Raw genomic sequence first — 23,043 nt, forward strand, 5'->3', positions numbered from 1 at the left:
ATGCTGGAGATACAGCTTCAGATTCCACCCCCTGCCTCCAGCTCTCCTTGGGAGAAGGGCCACAGTGGGAGGGCAATGCCAGAGGACAGAAACAACCACAGCTCTTGAGGATAATGGGCTTCCTGTTCCATGTTCCCCAGTGGGCTGTGGGGCAGGGCTGGGATACAGAGATCACTCAGTACAAAGCAAGGTGCACAGTTCTGGTGCAAGGCGAGGCATAACACTGCCCTGTCACCCACCTCCAGCATGCCTGCAGCTTTCCTTGGGGTCTGCTGCCCACTCCCCCACAGGGTTCACAGTCTGTACACAGCATCCCCTTTGGGCCCTAGCCTCTGCCCCTCGGTCCTCCCAACCCTGATCGCTCTCCAAACCACTGCCTTGGGGAAGGCGCATGCCCGCACCTGACAGCCTGGTCTGGCCCCTTCAGCAGATGCCTCTGCCAGGCACTAGCAATTCTGGAGACTCCCATGGCTCCGGTCTCCCCGGCTTTTCAAGCATCCTGCCTTTCGATCTTGCTCCCTGGGGCACGGAGCATCCTACCTGGCACCATCAATAGCATTTTCACCAATTACTTGTTTCCGCATCAGAGTTTGGTGAGTGGGGAATGTGATTGATTGGAGCGAGGCTATAAAAGGAAAGCCAGAATTAACTGGCTCCCTTGGGAAGCTGCTAGGAAGTTGCTTCTGTCATTGAATGCTGCCTCCTTTCACATGATTAAGAGTATTAGGAAACACACCGGGGCCTAGATGAATAAACCTGTTACACTCCCATCAACAACATGTCTTAAAATGGCTCTCGGGGCTTTATTGGGGAGTGAGGCAGGCTCGTATACACACAAAGAAGCAGTTGTTACACTTCAGTGAGGTGATTATTATTCTGAGCCGATCCCCTTGCAATCCCAGAATACGCACAACAAAGAATCACCTGTCAAATGCCTAACGCATAATCTATTCCAGCAAGGCTCAAAGGCCTCACTTCCATAGGTGTGTCATGCAAGATTCCCAAACAAATGACTTGCTCACACACACACACTACTGCTGCTTTAACTGTAGGCTTGTCTACACAGAGAAATTGCCCTGTCTAGCTACAGTGGAATAATGACACTGTTACAGTTCGAGCCAGCATAACCCCGTAGTTTAGAACAGAGTGTCCCATGCACACAAGCCCTGTGTTATGATTCTGTTTACACACAGAGCAAACACACATTCCCAGTCTGAAGGATTTATTTCAGAGTTGGAGAACTACAAAACGAGACACAAGTCCCTAAGAGAGAGAGCACAGTGTCGTTCTCTCCTCTGATAGTCTGCACTGAACTGAATGCTTAGGGTGACCAGACAGCAAATGTAAAAAATCGGGACAGGGGGTGGAAGGGGTAATAGGATCCTATATAAAAAAAAAGACCCAAAAATCAGGACTGTCCCTATAAAAATCGAGACATCTGGTTACCCTATGAACGCTAAATGTCTGCCAGTCTCTGCAGATTTTAAGATGTGGTGCAGAGAAACCTCCAGGCTCACTTTGCAAAGCGCTTGAGTGGGTGCTCTTATTTCTGCATCCTCTGATAACAGTCGGTGTGTGCAGGAGTCATTTGTTTAGGGACTACATTCAGCTTGGTCACCATTATGTAGGGTGCAGTAGCAAAGCGGAGACTCACCTGTGGGGTGCCTCCTGCTGGTCATCTTGGAATTCGCTCTTTTCCAGCTTTAGAGCGCCCTCTGCTGGCCAGTGGCTTGCCTGCCTCAGGCCCCATGTCCCTCCCGGACCCTGGTGCCCCTTTACCTCAGGGTTCTGCCCCAGCAGTGCCCCCACTCTCTGGGTCTCCTCTCCCAGGGGAACCCCCAATCCTCTAAACCCACCTTGCCTCAGTGGCTACTGCCAGTCATCATCTAACCCCCGCTCACTGGAGCAGACTGCAGTCTGTAATGGTCACTCATCATTGGCAAGGGGGTAGGACCAGCTGCCTCTGCCTATTCCCAGGCTGCACTTCTGTAGCCCCAGTACCTTCTTTAGGCCTTGCACAAGGCCTGCAGCCTGGGGCGTTACCAGGCTGGAGCTCCCCAGCTCCTCTTGCCTTTCCCCAAGCACCGCTCTACCTCAAGTACCCTGCTCAGCTCCCAGGCAGCCAGGCCCTTCTCTCTCCAGAGCTAGAGAGAGACTCCTCTGCCTTCTGGCCCACAGCCCTTTTATCAGGGCCAGCTGGGCCCTGATTGGCATGGCCCCAGCTGTGGCTGCTTCCCTAATCAGCCTACCTTGGCTGCTTTTAACCCCTGTTCTCCAGGAGTGGGGCAGCTGCCCCACTACAGGTGCCGGGGGGGGACACAAATTCTTGGGACCCAAGGTGGGGTATTTCAGATCACATTCATTTCATAGGCAGGGACTGAAATGCTGTTTTGTTTGCTCAACGGGAGCTCTTTGATGTTACAATGGAGCCAAGTATCTTAATGAGTAAAACCTATAACTCCCAGGATGGACTGCAGATTCCTAGGGCTCAATGAATTTTGTGCATGGCTACTGTAGTTCTCTCTAATGGGAATCTGACATGTGGCTATTGGATTCCCGCCTTAGGAACTTTTGTCTCAGTTACTTTGGTGAGAGAACCTACGGACAAAGGAACATTTGCTGTGTCAGGTAATGCAGGACTGTGCTTGACTTCACAGATGCTTTCACGGTGATCTAAGATGTTGAATTTGTAGCTGAATGATCGTATACAGGACCGATACATATAATACACACACTCATCTCAACTAAACACAGTACACAGTTACAGTTGTTGTTAGACACTCAAAAGAGCGAGGAAAGTCAAAGGTGGCAGCTGGTGTACCTGACGCATCATGAGTATAGGGTTCATGTCACTGTCTTCCTGTAATGAGGAAGACTTACTGTTCCGAGGGATTCATAACTTGGAACGTCTTGACTTTTCTTATATATGCAAATCTCAACCTTCGTGTTGCACTGACAGGTTTATTTATTTTTGCATTTACTTCGCTCATTCTTAAACAAAAATAGAACAGGAAGAGAGGCCCACGTTTGTGCAAATGTGCGTCATGAGCCAAATGAATGAATATTCAAATGAACGTAGTAATGTTCAATTGGACACTCTCAGACGCCTGTGTGATTTGACTGTCGGACAATATTTGATCTCAAGACTGACGTACAGGTAAGTGCATTTGGTTTACTACAGACAAATCCACACAAACTCAATGACAATCCAGGTGAAACGGTGCAAAAGAGTGGGAAAGATGGTCTTGTTAAAAGACACGGTATTACCATAGCACCTAGACACAAAACTGCAGCTTCACTGTGCGAGGTGCTGCACAGACAGGCACATAATAAGAGACCATCCACGCCTTAAAGAACCTATAATCTAAACAGACAAGATAGTCACATGGTGGGAGGGGAAACTGTGGCAGAGAGAGAGGCAGGAACTTGCATCAGGTCACCCGTCAGGTCGTTGGCAGATGGGAATAGAACTCAGGACTCCCAAGTGGCAGTCCAGACTCTCTGCACACGACTGCACTGTCTCCCAACAGCGTGGAGATCTGGGTTTGGTTACCAGATTTGCTACTGACCATGTCTGTGACTTTGTGCCAGTCACTTTCCCTTTCTGCACCTTGGTTTCCCCATCAGGATAATGGGACAATAATGTCGAGCTACCTCTCGGCGTGGATGTGCAGCTGGATCCATTAGCATTGGCAGGGCCCAGAGACCCCGCATGAAGGGCAGAGGCAGAGTGTTGTTATTAACATGCATGAGCCCAAGGAAGCCCCATCCCAAACAAACTGGCCTAGTTACACATTTCACCACAAACTCAAAGCTCAGCCGGTATCGGGGAAGGTTCATGGATCCACGGAGCCTGGGCCAGCCCCCTGACCCAATCCAGGGCCAGTTCAAAGCTCGGGGTAAAATAATCCCATCCCATTTGCAGCAGCATGAGGCTCTATGTCATAAAACCAAGCAAATCTCAGTGGGTTTGACTGAGGTTTGAGTCTTCTGCTCCCAGAACCTCAGGGGAGCAAGCCCCACACCGAGCCGAACCGCAGGAAATACTCCCACCTCTTCCCCAGCATGAAAGTGCCCGGTTCTGTCCGGCAGTGACCTGTGACTGCTCACACCGACCCAGCCACTCCTCTCCCTCAACGCCCATTTCACACCAGACTTCCGTCCTGCCACTTCCAGACCAGCCCCATCAGATGGCGCTGTCTCCCCCTGCAAAGCCAACACCAAGGAGCTTTGCAGAAGGAAGAGCCCGGGACGGGGCATTTCATCAAGCTGTGCACTCCTGTTCTGAAGTCTCACGCCACGATTCGCCAGGACAAGACACCTGGCCTTTAGTTATTTATTGATTTTTTATATGCAGCATGTTTTTAATATTTCTAATCCAATTATAACCAAATGTATCAACAGAGTCCGCTGAAGTGAAAGGCTGCTGGCTGGGGAGATTTGCTTGTAATTACTTTCATGCTTTTAAATTAATTGTAAGTGAGATTTCCATTCCCCCCCACCCCCAGTGTGCAGCTGTTTCAACATATAATTCATTAGATGAATCAGAGCAGAAAGGAGGCTTTGGAAAGCCAGGAAATTCCTAGAGCTCTCTAGCCGTCCAAGATCTGCTGGGAAGGGTAGAGGGAGGCAGGAGAAGAGCCCTAGTCACTCAGGGTCCAAGCTTCGTAGACACTAGGTAGCTACAAGAGATCTCCCAGGCAGCCAGAAACAGCAATTAGCAGCTTGGCTTTTGCAAGCCACTTCAGTCCCAGGATCTTGTAAAAACACGTAACAAGCCATTTAATTGAGACTTGCAGCCCCCCTGCAAGGTTGGGAAGCATCACTCTTACAGATGGGGAAAGCAAGGCACACAGACTAAATAATTTACTCACCCAGCAGGTCAGTGGCAGAGCCGGAAGTAAAAGCCAGGAGTCCTCCTGGCTCCCAGTTCTTAGCCCTAAGCCATAGGCTAACATTCCTTCTCAGAGCCAGGAACAGAACGAGTCCTGACTCGCCGTTCCCCCTCCTCTAACCACTAGACTACATTCACCTCCTGAAGTTGGGTGTAGAACCAGGAGTCCTGACCCTTGATTCTCAGCTCCAAGAGTGGACCATGCGCTTTTCCCAAACTGAACCAAGCTTCTGCCTACCCCCAAACATGGCCTTTTTACATCTCTGCTGCAAACTGAGGAACTCTGGGCTTTGTGTCAGGGCATGGCAATGCGAATGACATGGCATCTCCAGCCTTCTTCTCGAGCAGCAACTGACCACCATGGGAGCCACGCAAGGATCTCCTTCAAAATAAGGATGCATGCCATTGCACCTTCCGTGACAGACTCATCATTCATCCTCAGAAGGCCAGTCAGGATCTCCAGAAGCTAAGCCCTAATGTGCTAGCATCTGGAGCTTCAAAGCCACGAGGCCTTCCCTCTTTGACACTATGTGCCTCCATCTGGCTTTGCTGCCCCAGTGGCGAAGCAGACCCAGCTACTCACACATGGCAGTCCACCCCCGGCCCCTCCCAGAAAACTTAGCAATATCAAGCTCAGACACAGGATCCGCCATCTCCCCAGCCCCTTCCTGAGAAGGTCATGCAGAATCCCCAGAATTTATGCCACTGCCTCTCCTCCCTTGGCCTTGGCTGTGAAGCACAAGCCGTGCAGAGCCGAAAGAGGGAATCTCAGCACCTTAAACCTGGGCTCTCAATATCACAGCCCTACAGCTGTCCAGCCACACAGAGCTCATGATGCTCTCCAGTCCCTTCCCCTTCCCTGTCTCACCTCTGATGGAGCTGCCGCCATTGTCCCCAGGAATCCAGGCCAACGTGATGGATGAAGCTGAGGTTTTAGATACAGTCAAGCGTGGCTGGTCTGGGGGAACTAGATCAAACAGCATAAAGTCACTGAGCGCATTTCACACTGGAATCAGAGCCAGGCATCTGCACCTTTATAGGGTTAATTTCAAATACAAGCCCCGTGCCCATGGATGACCTTTGAGCACTGAGCCCCGTGTGCCCAGGGATGGCCCTCTATCCTTTCATCTAGTTGGGAAGAGACATGCAGCTTCATCACAGTGTGGAGAAAAATCTAATGTTTGGATCTTTGAGGTACAGATTTTGGGGGCAGTTTACAAGGTGTTCAGCAAAACCTAACATGGAGGGAAATTTTTGCATGAGAGTTTTTTTAATTCAATGTTTCGGACACCCCCTAGCAACCCAGACAGCAGCCATGGTTTAATGCACAAGACCTGAGAGTAAGACGGTCCTGAAACAGAAAACAAAATAATCCTGTCTCACCTCCCTGCTCCAGAGTGAGTGAAAAGTGAAGTGTAACACAACAGCGTCACTAGCAACAGGTCAACTGGACCCCACCCTTCACAGTGCACACAACTTCATGGCTTCATTAGCATCAACGTAGGGAGGGAAATGCCTGCGGCTCTCACAGAGGCATCACACTGATGTAACTCCATAGACTCCAGGGGGGCTCAGCTGGACGGACGCACCAGGCTATGTGAGACCAGAATCAGTGCATAGCTACATTGCTGGTGTGGGCACTTTCACTGGGCGAAGTGGTGTTTGGATGGGCTTTTGGAAAGCAATTCTCAGGCCCAAGGACAAAACTCATTTAATTGTAAAACAAAACTTGACTCGTGACAAAGTGTGATTGGCTTCGGGCAACAGTAGTTTATATAAAAGGGAAGGCTGCCCAATCAGGGAACAAACAACTGCATGTAACTTAAGCGGCCAATCACAGAGCTCCAACAACTAATTCCAAGCTCTGATGAGCTGAATGAACAACTCCAGAGGCCGAGATGCGTCTGCAGAAAATCTCTGTCCAGCCATTTCCAGAAACAAGCAGATTCATAATGATGGGCAAAGTGGACAAAGGCAGAGCATGGCTGAGCACGCCAGGCTGGGTATCCTGGCACAGCCCTTACCTTGCACCAGCAGGTTAATGATGATGGTATCAAAGCCCCATGTGTTGGTGGCAGTGCAGGTGTAATACCCAGAATCCTCAGCTTTCACCGAGCGCAGGACCAGCGTGCCGTTGGCCTGGATCAGCCGGTGTCCGTCCACTGCCACCGGAATGGCAGAATCCTCGCTGCAAGGAGCAAGAAATGCCAGCAGCTTATCAGTGTAAATCCCTACTCGTGCCTCCCAGCAGCAAGAAGCTCCCAGCGCCTACGGATGGGGCTCCAGAACGTGTTGCCCCAGGAGCCCAAGAGCCGCCCAGATGGCGTGTAGCACTGCCTGGCTGCTCTTCCATTCCACAGGCCAACGGCCAGGCAGAGCCCCCAAACAAAAGGTCAGCTCCTCCAGGGAACAAAGACCTCTGGAGCTTTTCCCTTTTGCCACCTCTCTGCCACAGGGATCAGGGCTCCTCCTGAGAGGCTGCACGGCGGGGAAAAGGTAGGCTTTAGTTACCTGTCCTTTGTCCATTTAATGGCAGGGGCCGGCTCCCCAACTGAATTGCATGGCAGCCTGACATCCTTCATCCACGGAGTGGTGACAGTGCCGCCAAAGGAGATGATCTTGGCTGGGGCTGTGGGGAGAAGGGAACGTCAGTCTGGCTGGACGAACCACGCACACAGAGCCTGCCTATCCCACCAGTGCAGAGCCCACCCTGCTGCACCGGGAGCGGAGATTCACCACCTTTGTTGATGACGCAGAACCTGCTCCAAGCCAATGGGCAGACGGATTAGCCAGTGCTTCGTGAGGTGCGGGCTATGGCGAGTCCTGGAGACAAGGGGCCGACCCAGAGCCAGCACCAGGGCACTTGTCAAACCCAAGCCTGAATCCAGATGTGCAGTGGGCCCCCCGCCTCTACACTGAGCCAAACCTAAATGCCAGATGACCTTCCCCACCCCACCCAGGACTCTGTTACCCAGAGAGAGACCCAACTCCCCTCCAATCAGCCCCACTGCCCCTATCCCATCTATCCACCCCACCCCATAGGTCCTGCCGTACCTTTCCCAGCAGGCTCAATGGTGACCTTTTCACTGATGTTGCCACGTCCCGCCGAGGTCACAGCCGCCACCCACAACATGTACTGCTGCCCGCGGTTGAGGTGGGCGATGCGGTAGAAGAGTTGCTCGGGGCTGGTCTCGTACTCGCTGGGGGCCTGGCGGGGGAAGGAGGGGATGCAGCTGGTTAACCAGGACAAGGTGAACCCCCTTTCATGCACCTCTTCCTGCCCAGGCTTTGATGCAGCCACCAACCCCGCCCCACCCCCCAGTACAGCCATACTAGTCATAACAACAGTCTGGGCACCCTAACCCCTGCTCGGACAAGTCCTGACTTTAAGGGACCACCCCAGATTATCCTGGTGTGACGGCCACCATCTCGGCTGACCCCAGGATCAGACAGGGACCCGCAGAGCTAAACGCCGGAGCTTTTGCTAATGAGCACCGACTCCACTGCTGGGGCGGAGCAAGCCACAGGCACTGGGCACAGAGGGACAACCCATAATACACCCACATTTAGGGACCGGGCAGGCAGTCGCTCCAGGGAGGGCTATTTGCCAGGGAAGTTTCCCAATAAAGTGGTGGACGCCCCAGCATTTGGGGTATTTTTATCTAGATTAAGCAAATTGTTATATGTTATTATTTATTACGGTGTCTTCACTATCTTTGAAGGGAAAGCCACATGGGGTGGGGACAAGGGGTTCGGAGTGTGGGAGGTGGCCCAGGGTAGGGCAGAGGGTGGGGTGTGGGGTCTGGCTGAGGATGAGGCGTTTGCGGTGTGGGAGGGACTCAGGGCTAGGGCAGAGTGTTGGGGTGTGGGGGTGAGGGCTGCGGGGTGAGGCCAGGGATGAGGGGTTCAGGAGGGGGCTCAGAACTGGGGCAGAGGGTTGGAATGTGGCGGGGGGGTGAGGGGCAAGGATGAGGAGTTTGGGGTGCAGGCAGGCTGCCCTGGGGCTGGGGCCAGAGAAGTCCCCCCAGCCCTCTTCCTGCCAGCTGCAGCAGCTAGCTCCGAGGAAGGGACCTCTCTCCCCTCTGCCGGCAGCAGGGAGCTCTGGGGCTGGGGGAAGAGACCCACAGCAGCCCTGCAAGCCCCAACTTGCTCCCCCCCCAGCCTTTCTCCTCTTCAGGTCCCTGCTGCATGGCTATTTATAGGGAACTTAGCGCACGTTGGGTCGATGGGAGCCGCCACTGGCTTGCGGCCTTGCAGTGCAGAACCCTGATTTATGACCTGAATTATCGCAGCAAATGGACCATGACCCCATTGTGCTAGGCGCTGTACGCACAGGGAATAAAGAGACAGACCCTGACCCTGCCCTAGTCTATGCATTCTCTAACAACTCCTGGCTAACGTCCCATGGAAGAGACAGCCCCAAATCCCTGCCTTTGCATCTCCTCTGAACAACCCGGGGATAGCAACACTTGCTTCTCCAGCCCCATGGCGTACCCAATCAACCCTGTAGCTCAGCTCGCAGCACACCTGCAGGGGCTGGGGGGCGCTGCCCTCACAGGTGTCCCCCTTACCTCGCGCTCCGATGGGCTGGGAGCACGGGTTGTTGGGAGCAGGGCAGCAGCTGCTGCTCCTGAGGACTTCCAATAAAAGTCGACATTCAGTGGTCCAGCTCCTCTCCCTGCTGTCTGCGAATGTCCCCGAGGAGGGAGGATTATCGCAGGCAGGCGGGCGAGACACGGGAAGGTGGGTGTGGTCGAGCTCTGGAAACACACCAGGCCTCTCGCTGGTATATTTCAAAAGGCTCATGATTTTTATGTAAAGGAAAGCTAGCAAAATCTGCAACACCCCCCCCGCCCCCAACATCCCCTTCCTCTGCCGAGGATCCATCAGCCCGAGGAGGCACAAGGTTAGAGATGAGAGAGCCACCCCCCGGCTCTCACAATCGCTGGAGAGGCCGGGTAGCACTCAGAGCGGCTCTCTCTCTTTGCGTTGGTTTGCTTGGCTCTAGTTTCTGAAAGCTAATCCAGCTCCATTTGGCATTTCTCAATGCCAGTGTAAACTGGCTGGTGTCGTCATTTCTCCAGGGAGCCCAGTTCTGAGCTTCAGGAACAGATGGCGGCATCGGTGTGATGTGTTCCAGCGATATCACGCTTCCGAGGGCCCACGATCCCTCCTGCTGATCTACAGCACGAGCAGGGCAGGCTGGGAGGGCAGGAGCCCATGATGGCTCGATGAACCCCCCTCCTCCCCCCAGCAATTTGCTTTGTGGCTGCTCAGTGTGAAACATGCAACAAGACATTCACCTCATCCAGCCCAAAATTCAATATCAAAAATACTGACCCCATGTTATGGCTCCCCCCACCTCCCACAGATAATTCTTCGTCACCCTCCCACTTGCTGTACTGCATAGGGCCCTTCCTCACTCCCCTCTCTGCAGGGCATGCAAAAATCCTGGAACCAAGAGACAGGTTTATTTCAAATAAATAAATGGATAAAATCACCCCACCCCCAAACCCACTCCACTCACATAAAGAGCTGCCCCAGTGCAACCATAATTGTCTCACTCGCATTTAGGACTAGCCCTGCTCCTGCGCAGATTTCTGGCACATTGCTTGTGGGCTCAGTTGCCCTTTGGACATCAAACAGACCAGAGAAGAAAAGCTGAGTGCCAAGCCAGGTTTCCAGTTGTTCTCTCCCACGCAACAGACCGACGGAAAGGAAACCAGCAGAGCAACATAGCAACCACGGGGCTCGCTGTTGCACATGAGAACCATTTGGTAGCAGCAACTTCCAGGAGCTTGCACTAAGGAACTGAGAGCAACCTGGGGCAAGAGACATTCCTGATATTATGGGATGGGAGGAGGAGATAAGAGATGGGGAGTTGATCTCGTTACCCGTTCGATATGAGTAGCCATACTATGGTGCACCTAACAGCTCCTACCGAGATCAGGGCCCATTCTGCTAGGTTCTGAACAAACATAAAGTAAGAGGGAATCACTGCCCCAGAGAGCTTATCGTCTAAATAGACAAGACAGACAAAGGGTGGGAGTGGGATGGACACAGTGACAGAGCTGGTATTAGAAATCAAGGCTCCTGACTCTCAGAGCAGTTTCTTATCTACTGGGCCACACGTCTCCCTCTCTAGTGCTTCCTGAGGGAGGGCTCAGAGAACAGCAGAATCACTTTTGTAGGCAGCCCCTGGCATAAAGGATGCATGAGCCACAAGAAGGGTGGTAAACTATGGCTGGACTAGGGGTAACAGAGATCCTTGAGGAGGAGCCTCATGGAGTGCAGCGGCTGTTATCCTGTGCTCAGACAATGCAGCCAGCACGTTACAGCCTCTGCTCCCAGCAGTGATAACAGGGAGAACTCACAGGAAATCTGGCATGCGGAGGCTCTAAGAGATCTATGGCCCCATGCAATGTTAGTCTTGGCCACCAATGAACCCCCAGGATCTAACACTCAGGCCCTCCGCTTCTCCAAAACCACATGCCTCTGACACTGGAGCTAAACAACATTCTCTGGCTTTTACATCACTGGGGACGTTTCTCCCATTTGTGGGTGAGCCAGGTGAGGGCAGGAGTGCGCGCACGCGCACACACACACACACACACACACACACACAGAGCACATGACCAAGTGCAATGGATACTAAAGCCATTGACTCTGGGGCAGTGAACCTGCTCCAGAAAAGACCCCTAATGAACAGGGACTGGCAGAGACTTCCTGAAACCAGAGGGGGCTGAATGCCAAGCTGGGATAAAAGGCACCTTCCAGGGCCATTGCTCCTCACCATCACGCCACCATAGGGGCATGGAAACGCTGCACCCCCAACTGTCAAACAACCGGAAGCCATTCACCCAGCCCATCATCAATATGTTGTTTGTCTGGTATTCCAGTCACAATGGAAGGGATGGGCCGTGAGGGAGAGGGAATTCAACAATTAATTTTCTAGTCTATAGGATGGATATTTTGTTTATATATATACACACACACACACACAGACCCATATACGTAAAAACACTTACGTGTGCATGTGTATAAACACACACACTATTCATTCCATAGAATAGAGACTTAATCGTGTATACACATATTTACATGTGTGTGTATACACATACATAGACACATAATATATATATATAGATAGATATGTATGTTACAATATATGTAAATATATCCAATAAATAGATATACAGATATAAATATTATATTGTATGCATAATTTTTTTAACCAAATGACAGTTTTGACATTATGCCAAGAAAACAATATCAGATCCCAGCGGTTTTACCAGTTGCTTTGATGAAAAGATTATGTTGCCCTGGAAACCAGAGGCTCAGATATTGAAATGAATTTGAGAAGGAGCTTTTGATAAGCACTAGTTTGCAGACCTCCTGTCAACCTCTCCCCTCATGAAGACGGGATGGGCCCCTGTTTAATTTTTATTTTAATTTCGGCCAGCTGCTGGTAAGAGAAACGTCTTGTAAATTTGCCCTTTTGAAATCCATGCAGGGACAAGGAGTGGGATGGGTGGTGGAAGATAATAAACAGATAGTGAGATTATGATCCAATGCAAATTGTACACACGTTTATTTGCACAATCCCTCTGTAACAGGAGTGTGAGGACCTGCACCATGTGTGGAGCCGAATCAAATCGACTTTCATCCACACCACTTGGCTCTATTATTTATATTTTTTCCAGGCCAATTAATCCCTCTCCCCTGCTCGATGTAGCAGCAACACCTAGTTCTGGGTCCTGCTGCTGTGAATCCCGCTCCAGCAGGAGCGGCCCCTTTGTTTCAGATCCTTTGCTTTTCCTTCCCCCTCCCCCGGCAAAGTAGAAATGGCATCAGTCTAGAAACCAGTCTACACCTGCCCCATGGAAATGGGGACATGAGCCCTCACCTTCTCTTAGGAGTTGGCAGAAGATCAACTGCCACAACTGGACCCAGCCTGGGTGATGGCAGGGGCTAAAGGGGCCCAACTGGGCATGTGCTTGCAATGCAATACAAAAGCCTGAAGCCTCGGCAAGCTGGGGCTGGTACATCATGGAGCAGGAATTGCCACTCTGTGCCCGAACCCCCATACTGCAGAGCACCCAGAACCAGAGAGTGACCAACAGAGGAGATTCAGAGCAGAACAACAACAGTTCAGGGACAGAGGGAGCCCACAAAGAGAGAGAGGGGAAGTGCCAAGGCCAAAGTGTCCAGGGCTCAGGGCCTAAACTCTAGCACCTGAATAAAAGCAGCCTGAGGTCCTGACAGGATGCAGCACCCTGATTCTACTAGCTGCACGGCACCTGGACAAACCAGGCCACTAACATCTAGGCACTGGTTTTGAGGCTCCCAAATTCAAACCATTTACTTAAGGCTGGGATTTCCCAAGGGAGGCAGGCGCCCAGCCAGTGCCTATTGAAATCTTATGGGATTTGGGCACCAATTCTCCTCGGCTCCTTTGGGAATCCCAGCTGGAGTGTATCCCCATGACAGAGTTCGGCTAAAATACAGCAAGGGGTGCACAGGAGAGCTGTGCCCACAGTGTGATACCTCCCCTAATGGAGAGCAGGGCAGACGAAGATCATCTGCCTAGTCGAGCAGGGTCTTCTGAAAGGTGCAGGAGATCCCCCTCCTCTATGCACCATGGGATACTCCTGTGTAGTGCTCCAGGGGCTTGTCTACTTGGGGAGTTATTCCTGATTCACTCCCTGTGTGGATTCTCTTATTCCAGAATAAGAGTGCTCACACATGCGGTTAATCAGGAAGAGCTAGTCTGCTTTAAACTCACACTTCCTGGTGTAGACAAACCCTAAGACAGGGAGGATGGCTAGTTTAGGAGACTTCCTGTACAGGCTTCCTTTTGTGTGAAGAGGGTGGAATGTTGGGAGGAAGAGGAGTGGGTGTAACTAGGAGCAAGGGATGAAGCTGAGCAAAGGAAATTTTGGATCATGTCTCAATGCCTCCCAGCAGGGAGAGTGATCAGCCTATAAAACAGTGTCCCCTAGGGAAGTTCCCAGGTCTTAGATACCAAGAGAGAGGATGGAGAAACCAACGGCCCACACATAGCAAGAACCAATCCTGCACTGACCCAGTGGGATGGACCCAATGGGACCAGCTGGGTTATCTCCTCTGATTTCTGAGGTAGGTATCGAGTTGTTTTGCTTTCAGTGGGACATTTTCACGCTGCCTGACACGGCCTCCCTTACACACACCTGCCGCTGGAACATCACTCAGATATTTACTTCAGAGAGGTTTGTAAACAACAGAACACGAAAATCTATAAAACATGAATCCACTAAGCAGCTTGTTTTAGACTGAGTCGGGCATGGTAGATGAAGTGGAAGTGTCTGCAGGTAGCATAGACCCCGGGGGGATTGATACCAGACGCAAGGAGCCTGAATCTTCCACAGGCCAGGCTCCCTGGAAATGTCAGGGCGGATGTACGGGGGCAGGGCAGGTTCCTCCATTTTTCCCTTACACTAGAAGTGACCCGGGATCCCAGCTCAGTTCTTTTAAGGTTCCCCCTCTCACTCCTGGAGTTGGTCTATTTCTTTTAAACTTGATGCTACTAGTTTAAGAGAAGCCCCCTCTACCCACGTGGCACATCTCCCTGCCTGGCCTGCAGGCAGGGAGCTGCGTGATGGAAGATGAAGGGCAGCCGTAACTAACAGTTTGGGCTTCTCCCCTCTAGAAGTAGGAATTCAAGTTAATTCACGTTCAGGAAGGGGCTGGGGGTGAGCCACTTCTGTAGGGGGAGGGAATCCTTCAGCTCTGCCCATTTCAGAATAATTAGCAGCCTGTGGAGCAGAGAGTCAGAACTGGGGTAACAGGGGCTGGTGGGGGTCAGGGCTCTGGGGCATCAGCAGAGCTTGGGAGGGGAGGGGAACAGTGTTCTCTGGAATAACGGGGATGCTGCAGGTCCGGGCTGACGGGCAGCTGACGCGATCCTTGTCTGCTGTGTGCCTGGCTCTCCGCTCAGCCTCAGTGTCTTACTGAAGACTAACATTCACCCCCCACATATGTGCGCTCTCTTGCACTCTCACACACGCGCTGGCCTCTTTCCTTCTGCCCCCAAGTTTCCTGCAAGAAGACAAGGGCTCCTAGCAAGCTCTAAACCCAAGAAATGCTTTGCACTGGACACCAGCGCCTGTTTGTTGAAGGCGTCACCCAAGTAGAACCACCAAACGACTGCTTCCATTCTGGAGAATCCCCCAGGGTCGGATAAACCCCCCGTCCAGAAACTGTGCCACAGGAACAGCATTGCGCTCAGTCTCCCAGGAGGGGCTCTGTGCCTGCAGGCTGCAAGGACGGGGGGACCAGATCCTGTGACTTGGTTGCTTTTTAAAAGTACAAGCGATCCCTGACAGCAGTGCTGCATCTACACCCATAAACCACTGACACCACAGCAATAAATGTACAAGTGGAGGGGTGTCTAAGACAGAAACCATCTGTGGTGCACTCAGAACATCCACCCTTGCAAGAGCAATACACTAATCCATCGTAAAAACAACTGATTAGCTTTCATACGCAGGGCAGTGGGCTTCTGCTATCACTGCTAAGAGGTGCCTTTAGATTATGAGCATCAGGAATGCATAGGGCCAGATGAGCCAGAGGTAATAAATGCAAAATGCTAGACAAATGTTACGTCCCCTTCTACGGGATAACAGCCCACGACTCCTATTTGCTAACAGTTACTTGTTTCGGTCGAGTGGCAGGGACGTGTGCCCTGGGTTTGACTCTGGTGGGGGCAGGTTGTTAAACAAACAAGGGGTGACAGCTAGGAGTATAAGAAGGCACCCAGGCTTTCCCACCTGCATTTCCATTTGACCCATTAGCTCATGTAGCTGAGGGCCCCCCCTGCGAGTGCTTTCTGACCCCTTGAGCACGGAGCTGAATGTTTCCCAGCTCCCTCCTACGGCAAGCCAAGCGTGCCTGTTTGCCCAAGGCAGCTCTGCTAGCTTATTGAGGGTGGGGGGCCAGGGTGTTTTCATGCATGCCCTCCAGGGGTGCATGCGGTCTCCACTGAGCAGAAAGGGTAATTCTTCATTGCCAACCACCCACCTTATCACCCAAGCTCCTTCGTGTCCTACTTACCGGCTGTCCGGACCCGGGGCTGGAACAGAAGATAGTATACTTCCGGATGATCCCATTCGGCTTAGCTGGGGGAAGCCAGGACACGACCACGCTGCTGGCAGAAGACGGGACAGCTTTTATCCCAGCGGGGGGGCCTGGAACTGAGCAAGAGACAATTCATTTTAGACCCAGCAGCTTCAGCAAAGCCGGCTAGATCCACCACGACCTCCCGAGCAGGGCACGGATTCTTCCTCCCCGTGAGGGGAAAGGCCAGACCACTCTTCCTGCACACCCAGCGTCTGCAGGCATTCACATCATTTGAGGTCTTGTTCTAAGAGGAATTCCATAACCAGGAACGCCACAATTCTAAAAGGAGTCAACCCTGCAGAAGGGCTGGTTCTGGATCCTGCTCTGGCTTGGTGTTGGATGCAAATGCTATTTTGGCACAGGACCACTTTGGGTGCACAGAATGGAGGAAAGCTATTCTGGAGGCTGCATGTAGGGAACGCCTGCTGCCGCAGGGCTGAGCCTTTCACCCTCCCATCCCAGGGAGGGCAGATGCTGAGTCAGCCCAAGGGGCAAAGGAAGCAAATCCAGTGGTGGACAATCCGTCCTACCTTTCATTTTGGGTTCAGAGCTTGGCTGGGGAAGTGGGAAGCACCTGGGCTGGGGCTTTCACAGAACCATAGAAATGTGGGGCTGGAAGGGACCTTGATAGGTCATCTAGTCCTTCCCCTGTGCTGAGGCAGGACCAAGGAAACTCAGACCATCCCTGACAGGTGCTTATCTGACCTATTCTTAAAAACCTCCAATGATGGGGATTCCACAACCTCCCTTGGGAGCCTGTTCCAGAGCTTAACTATCCTTAGAGTTAGAAAGGTTTTCCTAGTATCTTACCTATATCTCCCTTGCTGCAGATTAAGCCCATTATTTCTTGCCCTGCTTTCAGTGGACATGGAGAACAATTGATCCCTGCCCTCTTTGGAACAGCCCTTAGCACCTTTGAAGACTGTTCTCAGGTCCCACCTCAGGCTCCTTTGCTCAAGTCTAAACATGCCCCGTTTTTTTAAACTTTCCTCAGAGGTCAGGTTTTCTAAACATTTTATCGTCTTTGTTGCTCTCCTCTCTTCCACGCCAGTGTTCAGCCCAGACCAAGACTCAAGCCCTTAAATGGTAGGTTTGGTTCAAACTCATTGTTACTGCTGGTGCCCTCTTGCAGCACAAGAGCACAGGTGGCATCTGGGCTGTGATGCCCGACTGTTTTGCTGTCTAACATTGTGGGGATTCTAAGGCCTCATGTTAAAATCTACTTCCGAGGGGGGATCACTGCTGCCCACAACGCACCATCGTGCTATGTCTTGACTTGTGCTCATTTCTACCACCCCGTGCAGCTGAAATACCCCTGAAATGCAGGCTGTACATTGTGGCCCCACAAAGCCCTGCCTCCCACCCCGGCACCATGCAATGCAAGGACACTTTATTCTGCCGGACGCCTATCATACCAGGATCTCAAAGCACTTTCTAAACATCAACTTGCCCCCCTCACACACTGGTAATGCTAGATGCCTATCCTGGTTTTGCAGAGGGCCCCATGGCCAGGAGCAGGGACAGCAGAGGCTGCCCACTCCTGCGTCCCTCCCTGCAGATTTTCGTCTGCAGGATTGAGGGTCCACTCATGTGTGGGCATCAACCTGTCAGGAGACCACATCTAACAGCGTCGCCACATCTAACGGAGGGCAGCACCTGCCTCTTGCCAAGCCGGAGGCAGGAGGGTTAATTCCAGCTCACACTCATATTTAGAAGCCGTGATTGGCTTTTAATGTCTGTCTCCTTAATCCACTAACATGCCCGACTGGCTTATCCTTACGCTACCCTAATGTGCCTTCCCAGCATCTGGTGCTTTCCAAAGACAGGCAGCTGAGGGGCTCAGGGCCCCTGTCTCCTATTCCCAGCCCAAGGACAGCACAGAGCCAGGAAAACACTCAAACTCGTTAATGGAATTAAAGTAGGCCAGGCAGACAGTGTAAATATTTAAATAACCAGAGCTTTTTAAAAAAGTGTTTATTTCACCAAGTGCTGATGGGTTTGGCAGCAGGAGGCCGGGCTTGGGTTATTTTTACTGCACTGACTGTTTCTTCTGCTTCCAAATCTCCTCCACAACCCAAAGCACAGACCTCTCCAGACCCCACCCAACTGCCCTGTACAGGGGGGATGACTCTGGCACAAGCCGGTACGGAAATGAGCTGGAAAAATAATGATCCAACCTCTGCACCCCGCTCTTCCTAAAGGCCTAAATATCCATCCCTGTGGCCCCGGGAATTCACACTCTGCTCACTCCCGTGGTGTCTGAGCACACCCCAGACTGGCTGACATTGGGGGCGATCCTGCTGCACAGCCAGCCCCCCCTAACCCCTTTGCAAGGATGCTGCCTTGTGCGATAGCTCCATACAGGGAGCTCCCAGAGAATGCCAGCTGATCATCTCATTCCACTCCCAGAGCCATGGTGCAAAGGGGCTGTACTGCGCTGGGGGCTGATGCCAACAAGGGCACGTACAGAAAGCAGAAACTTTGGATGCAAGAGTCGTTCGTCCCTGTCGGGATTGATCCTCTTCTGGGCCTGGGGACTTCAAAGAACCATCACAGTGGCTCCATCTCCCGAGAGACAGGAGCTCCCCACACACACACTCCTAACTCCCCACGTCCCTTGGTGCGGAGGGTGTTGGTACCCATCCTACCCCCGACCCCCAGCCAGGTGGAGCGAACCGTAGTTCTATCCTAGAACAGCTGCGGTAGGCCCTGCTCTAGCCCCTGGCCCCTGACCCCCACAGCAAGTGGATCAGAATTCTCCCCATATAACACAGGAGGAAACCGAGGCCCAGAGAGATGAGATCTGCTGGATGCTCACAGCGAAACTTTTCCCTCCCCAGAGGCACTTGCTATCACCATCTCCCTCACACCCCCAGCTGGCAAAGCTCTCCCATGTTAATGCTGGAGACAGTGATTCCTGGCTCTCCGGCTCCTCTCCCATTTCCAAAGCTCCTTCTCTTCTCCCCGTGCCATCTCCTCACCTGGTTCTTATAACTCAAGGGCCCCTCTGCAGCGGGAAGCCCACGTGGCTCACAAGCCTGTTTCCTTTACGCCTCAGCTTCCTCAGACACGCCCCCAGCACAGGGGCCATCTCTTGACACAGGACTGCACGGTGCCACACATTCTCACAGCACTGGACCACACCCGGATCCCTCCACTTGAGTCCTGCCTACCTCCTGAGAGCAGGGACAAACCAAAGGCCTCTGGAAAAGAGACGACTACAGGAGGATATGACAGAGGTTTTTTAAATCATGCTGGATGTAGAAAAAGTAAATAAGGAAGTGTTATTTACTCCTTCTCATAACACAAGAGCCAGAGGTCACCAAATGAAATTAACAGGCAGCAGGTTTAAAACAAACCCAAGGAAGTATTTTTTCATGCAATGCACAGTCAGCCTGTGGAACTCCTTGCCAGGGGATGTTGTGAAGGCCAAGCCTCTAACAGATGAGACAAAGTTCCTCCTCTGCCTTGGTGGGTCCTGCACTTTCTGGCGGATTTGCTCGCCTCAGAGCTTCACAGCAGGCCGCAGTTTAGCTGCTTTTGCTAGAGACTCAAACCTGCCATTCACTCAGCTAACCTCATCATTAGCCAGCATGGGGGAAACAGAGAACAATCCCCGCAGTCTCTGTGGCCCACCTAGTGGGTCGGGGACAGGCCAGATCCCTTTTCAAATTAGACCTTCCCTTCTGGTGCTGCTCACAGACCAGGTCAACTCCTCCTGTGTCGGGTCAGGGGACAGGGAGGACCCGGGCCCGCCCTCTACACCAGGCTCCAGCCCGGGGCCCTGTGGAGAGCAGCTGTCTTCAATGTCTCCTGTATCAGCTGCATGACAGCTACAACTCCCTGGGCTACGTCCCCATGGCCTCCTCCCAACACCTTCTTTATTCTCACCGCAGGATCTTCCTCCTGAAGCCTGATCACACTTGTACTCCTCCAGCAGCACTCCTTGCACTCCTGCCACTCACTGATGGGAGGGTCCTTTTTAAAACAGGTGTCCTGATTAGTCTGCCTGCCATAATTGGTTCTAGTATGTTCTTAATTGGCTCCAGGTGTCTTAATTAGCTCGCCTGTCTTAATTGGTTCTAGCAGGTTCCTGATTGCTCTAGCACAGCCCCTGTTCTGGTCACTCAGGGAACAGAAAACTATTCATCCAGTGGCCAGCATATTTGCCTTCTGCCAGACTCCTGTACCCCACTGGTCTGGGTCTGTCACACAGGGTTAAAAAAAGAGCTACATAAATTCATGGAGGATAGGTCCATCAATGGCTATTAGCCAGGATGGGCAGGGATGGTGTCCCTAGCCTCTGTTTGCCAGAAGCTTTGAATGGGCAACAGGGGATGGGTCACTTGATGATAACCTGTTCCGTTCATTCCCTCTGGGGCGCCTGGCATTGGCCGCTCTCGGAAGACAGGATCCTGGGCTAGATAGACCTTTGCTCTCTGTCCCGGTATGGCCGTTCTTATATTCATGGTCCCTGCCCAGAAGATTGGGCAGCCCAGCAGCCTGGGCAGCACAGCTGCAGATAGCTATGCCCAGCATACAGCAGTGTGCCCTTTACCATCTTTGGGAGATTCGCACCTCGTTCTGCCATTGCCTGAATGGGCTGCAGAATGGGGGCCTCTTGCAGGGCAGACAATGCACTGCCTCTGCCCTGGTGCAATCTAGCCTAGCTGGGTCCTCTTCCTTCGAGGGGTAGGAGGACTGGTCATCAGGCTGAGCAGGGCTGACTTTGTCAGCTCCTTGGAATTAGGTGCCTGGATTAAAGTGCACTAGATCAGCGTAATAAGTAGAAAAACATATGCTTGTCCAAAAAGCCCCTGACAGATTGCAGCCTGCAGTGGTCTAAAGATGTACTGGAGCAACTTGGCACCACATCAGCCAGTAAACTGATTGCCCACTGAGCTGAAAATACAGACGTATCAACTGCAAAAAGGACCATGCAGAAACAGCAACAAAAGTCTGGTTTTTGATAACAAAACACTGGCAAGTGCACTGCCAAGGTCGCCCAGCGTCCCTGGGCTTACCCCACCAGGCCCAGAGCTGCAACTCCTGCTGTATTTTTACAGCACCTTTTATCCCAAAATGCGTTCCAACCCTACACAAAGAGCACCTCTGAAATGCAGCCGCTTCTGGGGGTCAGGGTGACAGCTGACTGGCTAAGCAGCAGACTGTAGAACAGTGAAGGTTGGGGGAAGGGATATTTCTCTAAGGACTTCCAAGGCAAACCCCATCCTCTTGCAGAAAGAGCAGCAGGACCTGCCAGAGATAGTCTTTGAGGACTCACCTTGAAGCCCCACACAGAATACTGTACACTGTGTGAGCTCAGCTTCTCCAGTGATCTGTCGCCAGTGGCGGGCTCACTGGAAATAGCGACAGCAGGAGATTAGAGGCCTTCATAGAGTGAAGGGCTGGGCCCACGCTGTCATTTACCAAAGAGTCCTAGAGAGTTCACACCAGGTGGTCCAGTCCCCACAGTCATCCCCTCCTGCACTCCAAGGCTCTCAGCATGGCAGTGAGGATCATATGCATACAAAAGAGCCAGGCCTGGGCAAAGCAGCTAACTTTGGGCCGATTCCTGCTCCAGCTGGATTCAACAGCAAAGCTCCAATTGGTTTCAATTGGCAGCAGGATCAGACCCTGTGGATTAACGTGTCCCCCCCGCCCCCCCCCCCCACACTCAGGATCTTTCTCTGCTAACATTCTTTAGCCAGAATCTGCTCCTGCCCATGTTTTTAGGCTAGAAATGTCTCCTACAACAGCACTTTAATGTACACTAATGTAGGAAACTGCACTGCCTGGCTTCCTGCCCCTCAGCCACCCAGGCCCTAATATTCAGAGCTGAGCTACATTGTCAAATATATTGATTTCAGTTACAACACAGAATACAAAGTGTACAGTGCTCACTTTATATTACTTTTGATTACAAATATTTGCACTGTAAACAGATAAACAAAAGAAACTATTTTTCAATTCACCTCATACAAGTACTGTGGTGCAATTTCTTTTATTGTGAAAGTGCAACTTACAAATGTAGAATTTTTTTTTTACATAACTGCACAAAACAATGTAAAATTTTAGAGCCTACAAGTCAAAGCATGAAAGGGCATGCGAACGTTTAGTGCATCTGGCATGTAAATACCTTGCAACACCAGCTACAACAGTGCCATCTGAACGCCAGTTCTCACTTTCAGGTGACATTGTAAATAAAAAGCAGGCAGCATTATCATCCGTAAATGTAAACAAACTTGTTTGTCTAGTGTTTCGCTGAACAAGAAGTAGGACTGAGTGGACTGAAATTAATCTAGTTAATTTGTTTGGCATTAATCGTGTGCGTTAACTGAGATTAATTGACAGCCCGAGTCCTAAGCACTGCACATGATCTGGTCCAAGAGGTGAAGGTAGCTGGGCAATATCCCCAGCAATGCAATCCCTTTCCAAAAGGGGAATGACACAAACAGGAGGCTAGTTAGCTGGCAGTAAAAAGGATCAGTGACAGGGTGAAGTGCCTGCAAGCTGCATGGAAATTCTTTAAAAGGTTCATGAGTGTTGGGCTGGGTGGGAGGGCGAGCAGGCGAGCCGCTGGACGGCAGTGATTCAGCCTGCCTCTGCTTCATCTCTGCTGGCCGGGAGTGGCCTGGAGGTGGGTCCAGCTGACTGGGTAGGAGGCGCTGGGCGGGAAAACCCAGGGGTGGATCGAGCTCACAGCACAGGAGATGCTGTGTGGGAAACTCACTGAGGTGGCTGGCTCTGACAAGGCAGGAGGTGCTGGGCGGGAGAAGCCTGGAGGTGGGTCCAGCTGACAGAACAGGAGATGCTGGGTGGTAAAGCCCAGAGGTGGGTTGAGCTCACAGCACAGGAGGTGCTGGGCAGGAAAATCACTAAGGCGGCAGGCGCTGACTAGGCAGGAGGGGTTGGGCAGGAAAGCCCTGAGATGAGTTGCGCTAGGCGGGAAAATCACTGGAGGTGGCTGGCGCAGACTGGACAGGAGGAGT

The 23,043-nt window shown here is 51.9% G+C and overlaps 1 protein-coding gene across 2 annotated transcripts in view; it reads right to left on the reverse strand.

Annotated features, from left to right (window-relative positions):
• DSCAML1 (DS cell adhesion molecule like 1) overlaps positions 1 to 23,043 on the reverse strand; it is a 353,599-nt gene that overhangs the window by 29,566 nt on the left and 300,990 nt on the right. For both annotated transcript variants that reach the window (XM_043534224.1, XM_037882497.2), the window contains 5 exons: positions 15,986 to 16,125; positions 7,949 to 8,102; positions 7,406 to 7,523; positions 6,919 to 7,082; positions 5,763 to 5,861 (listed from right to left, as the gene is read on the reverse strand). In XM_043534224.1, coding sequence (XP_043390159.1) covers positions 5,763 to 5,861; positions 6,919 to 7,082; positions 7,406 to 7,523; positions 7,949 to 8,102; positions 15,986 to 16,125 — 675 coding nt within the window. The remainder of the gene's footprint in view (positions 1 to 5,762; positions 5,862 to 6,918; positions 7,083 to 7,405; positions 7,524 to 7,948; positions 8,103 to 15,985; positions 16,126 to 23,043) is intronic.

The sequence above is a fragment of the Chelonia mydas genome, chromosome 22 (genome assembly GCF_015237465.2).
Source record: "Chelonia mydas isolate rCheMyd1 chromosome 22, rCheMyd1.pri.v2, whole genome shotgun sequence".
Lineage (NCBI taxonomy): Eukaryota > Metazoa > Chordata > Testudines > Cheloniidae > Chelonia > Chelonia mydas.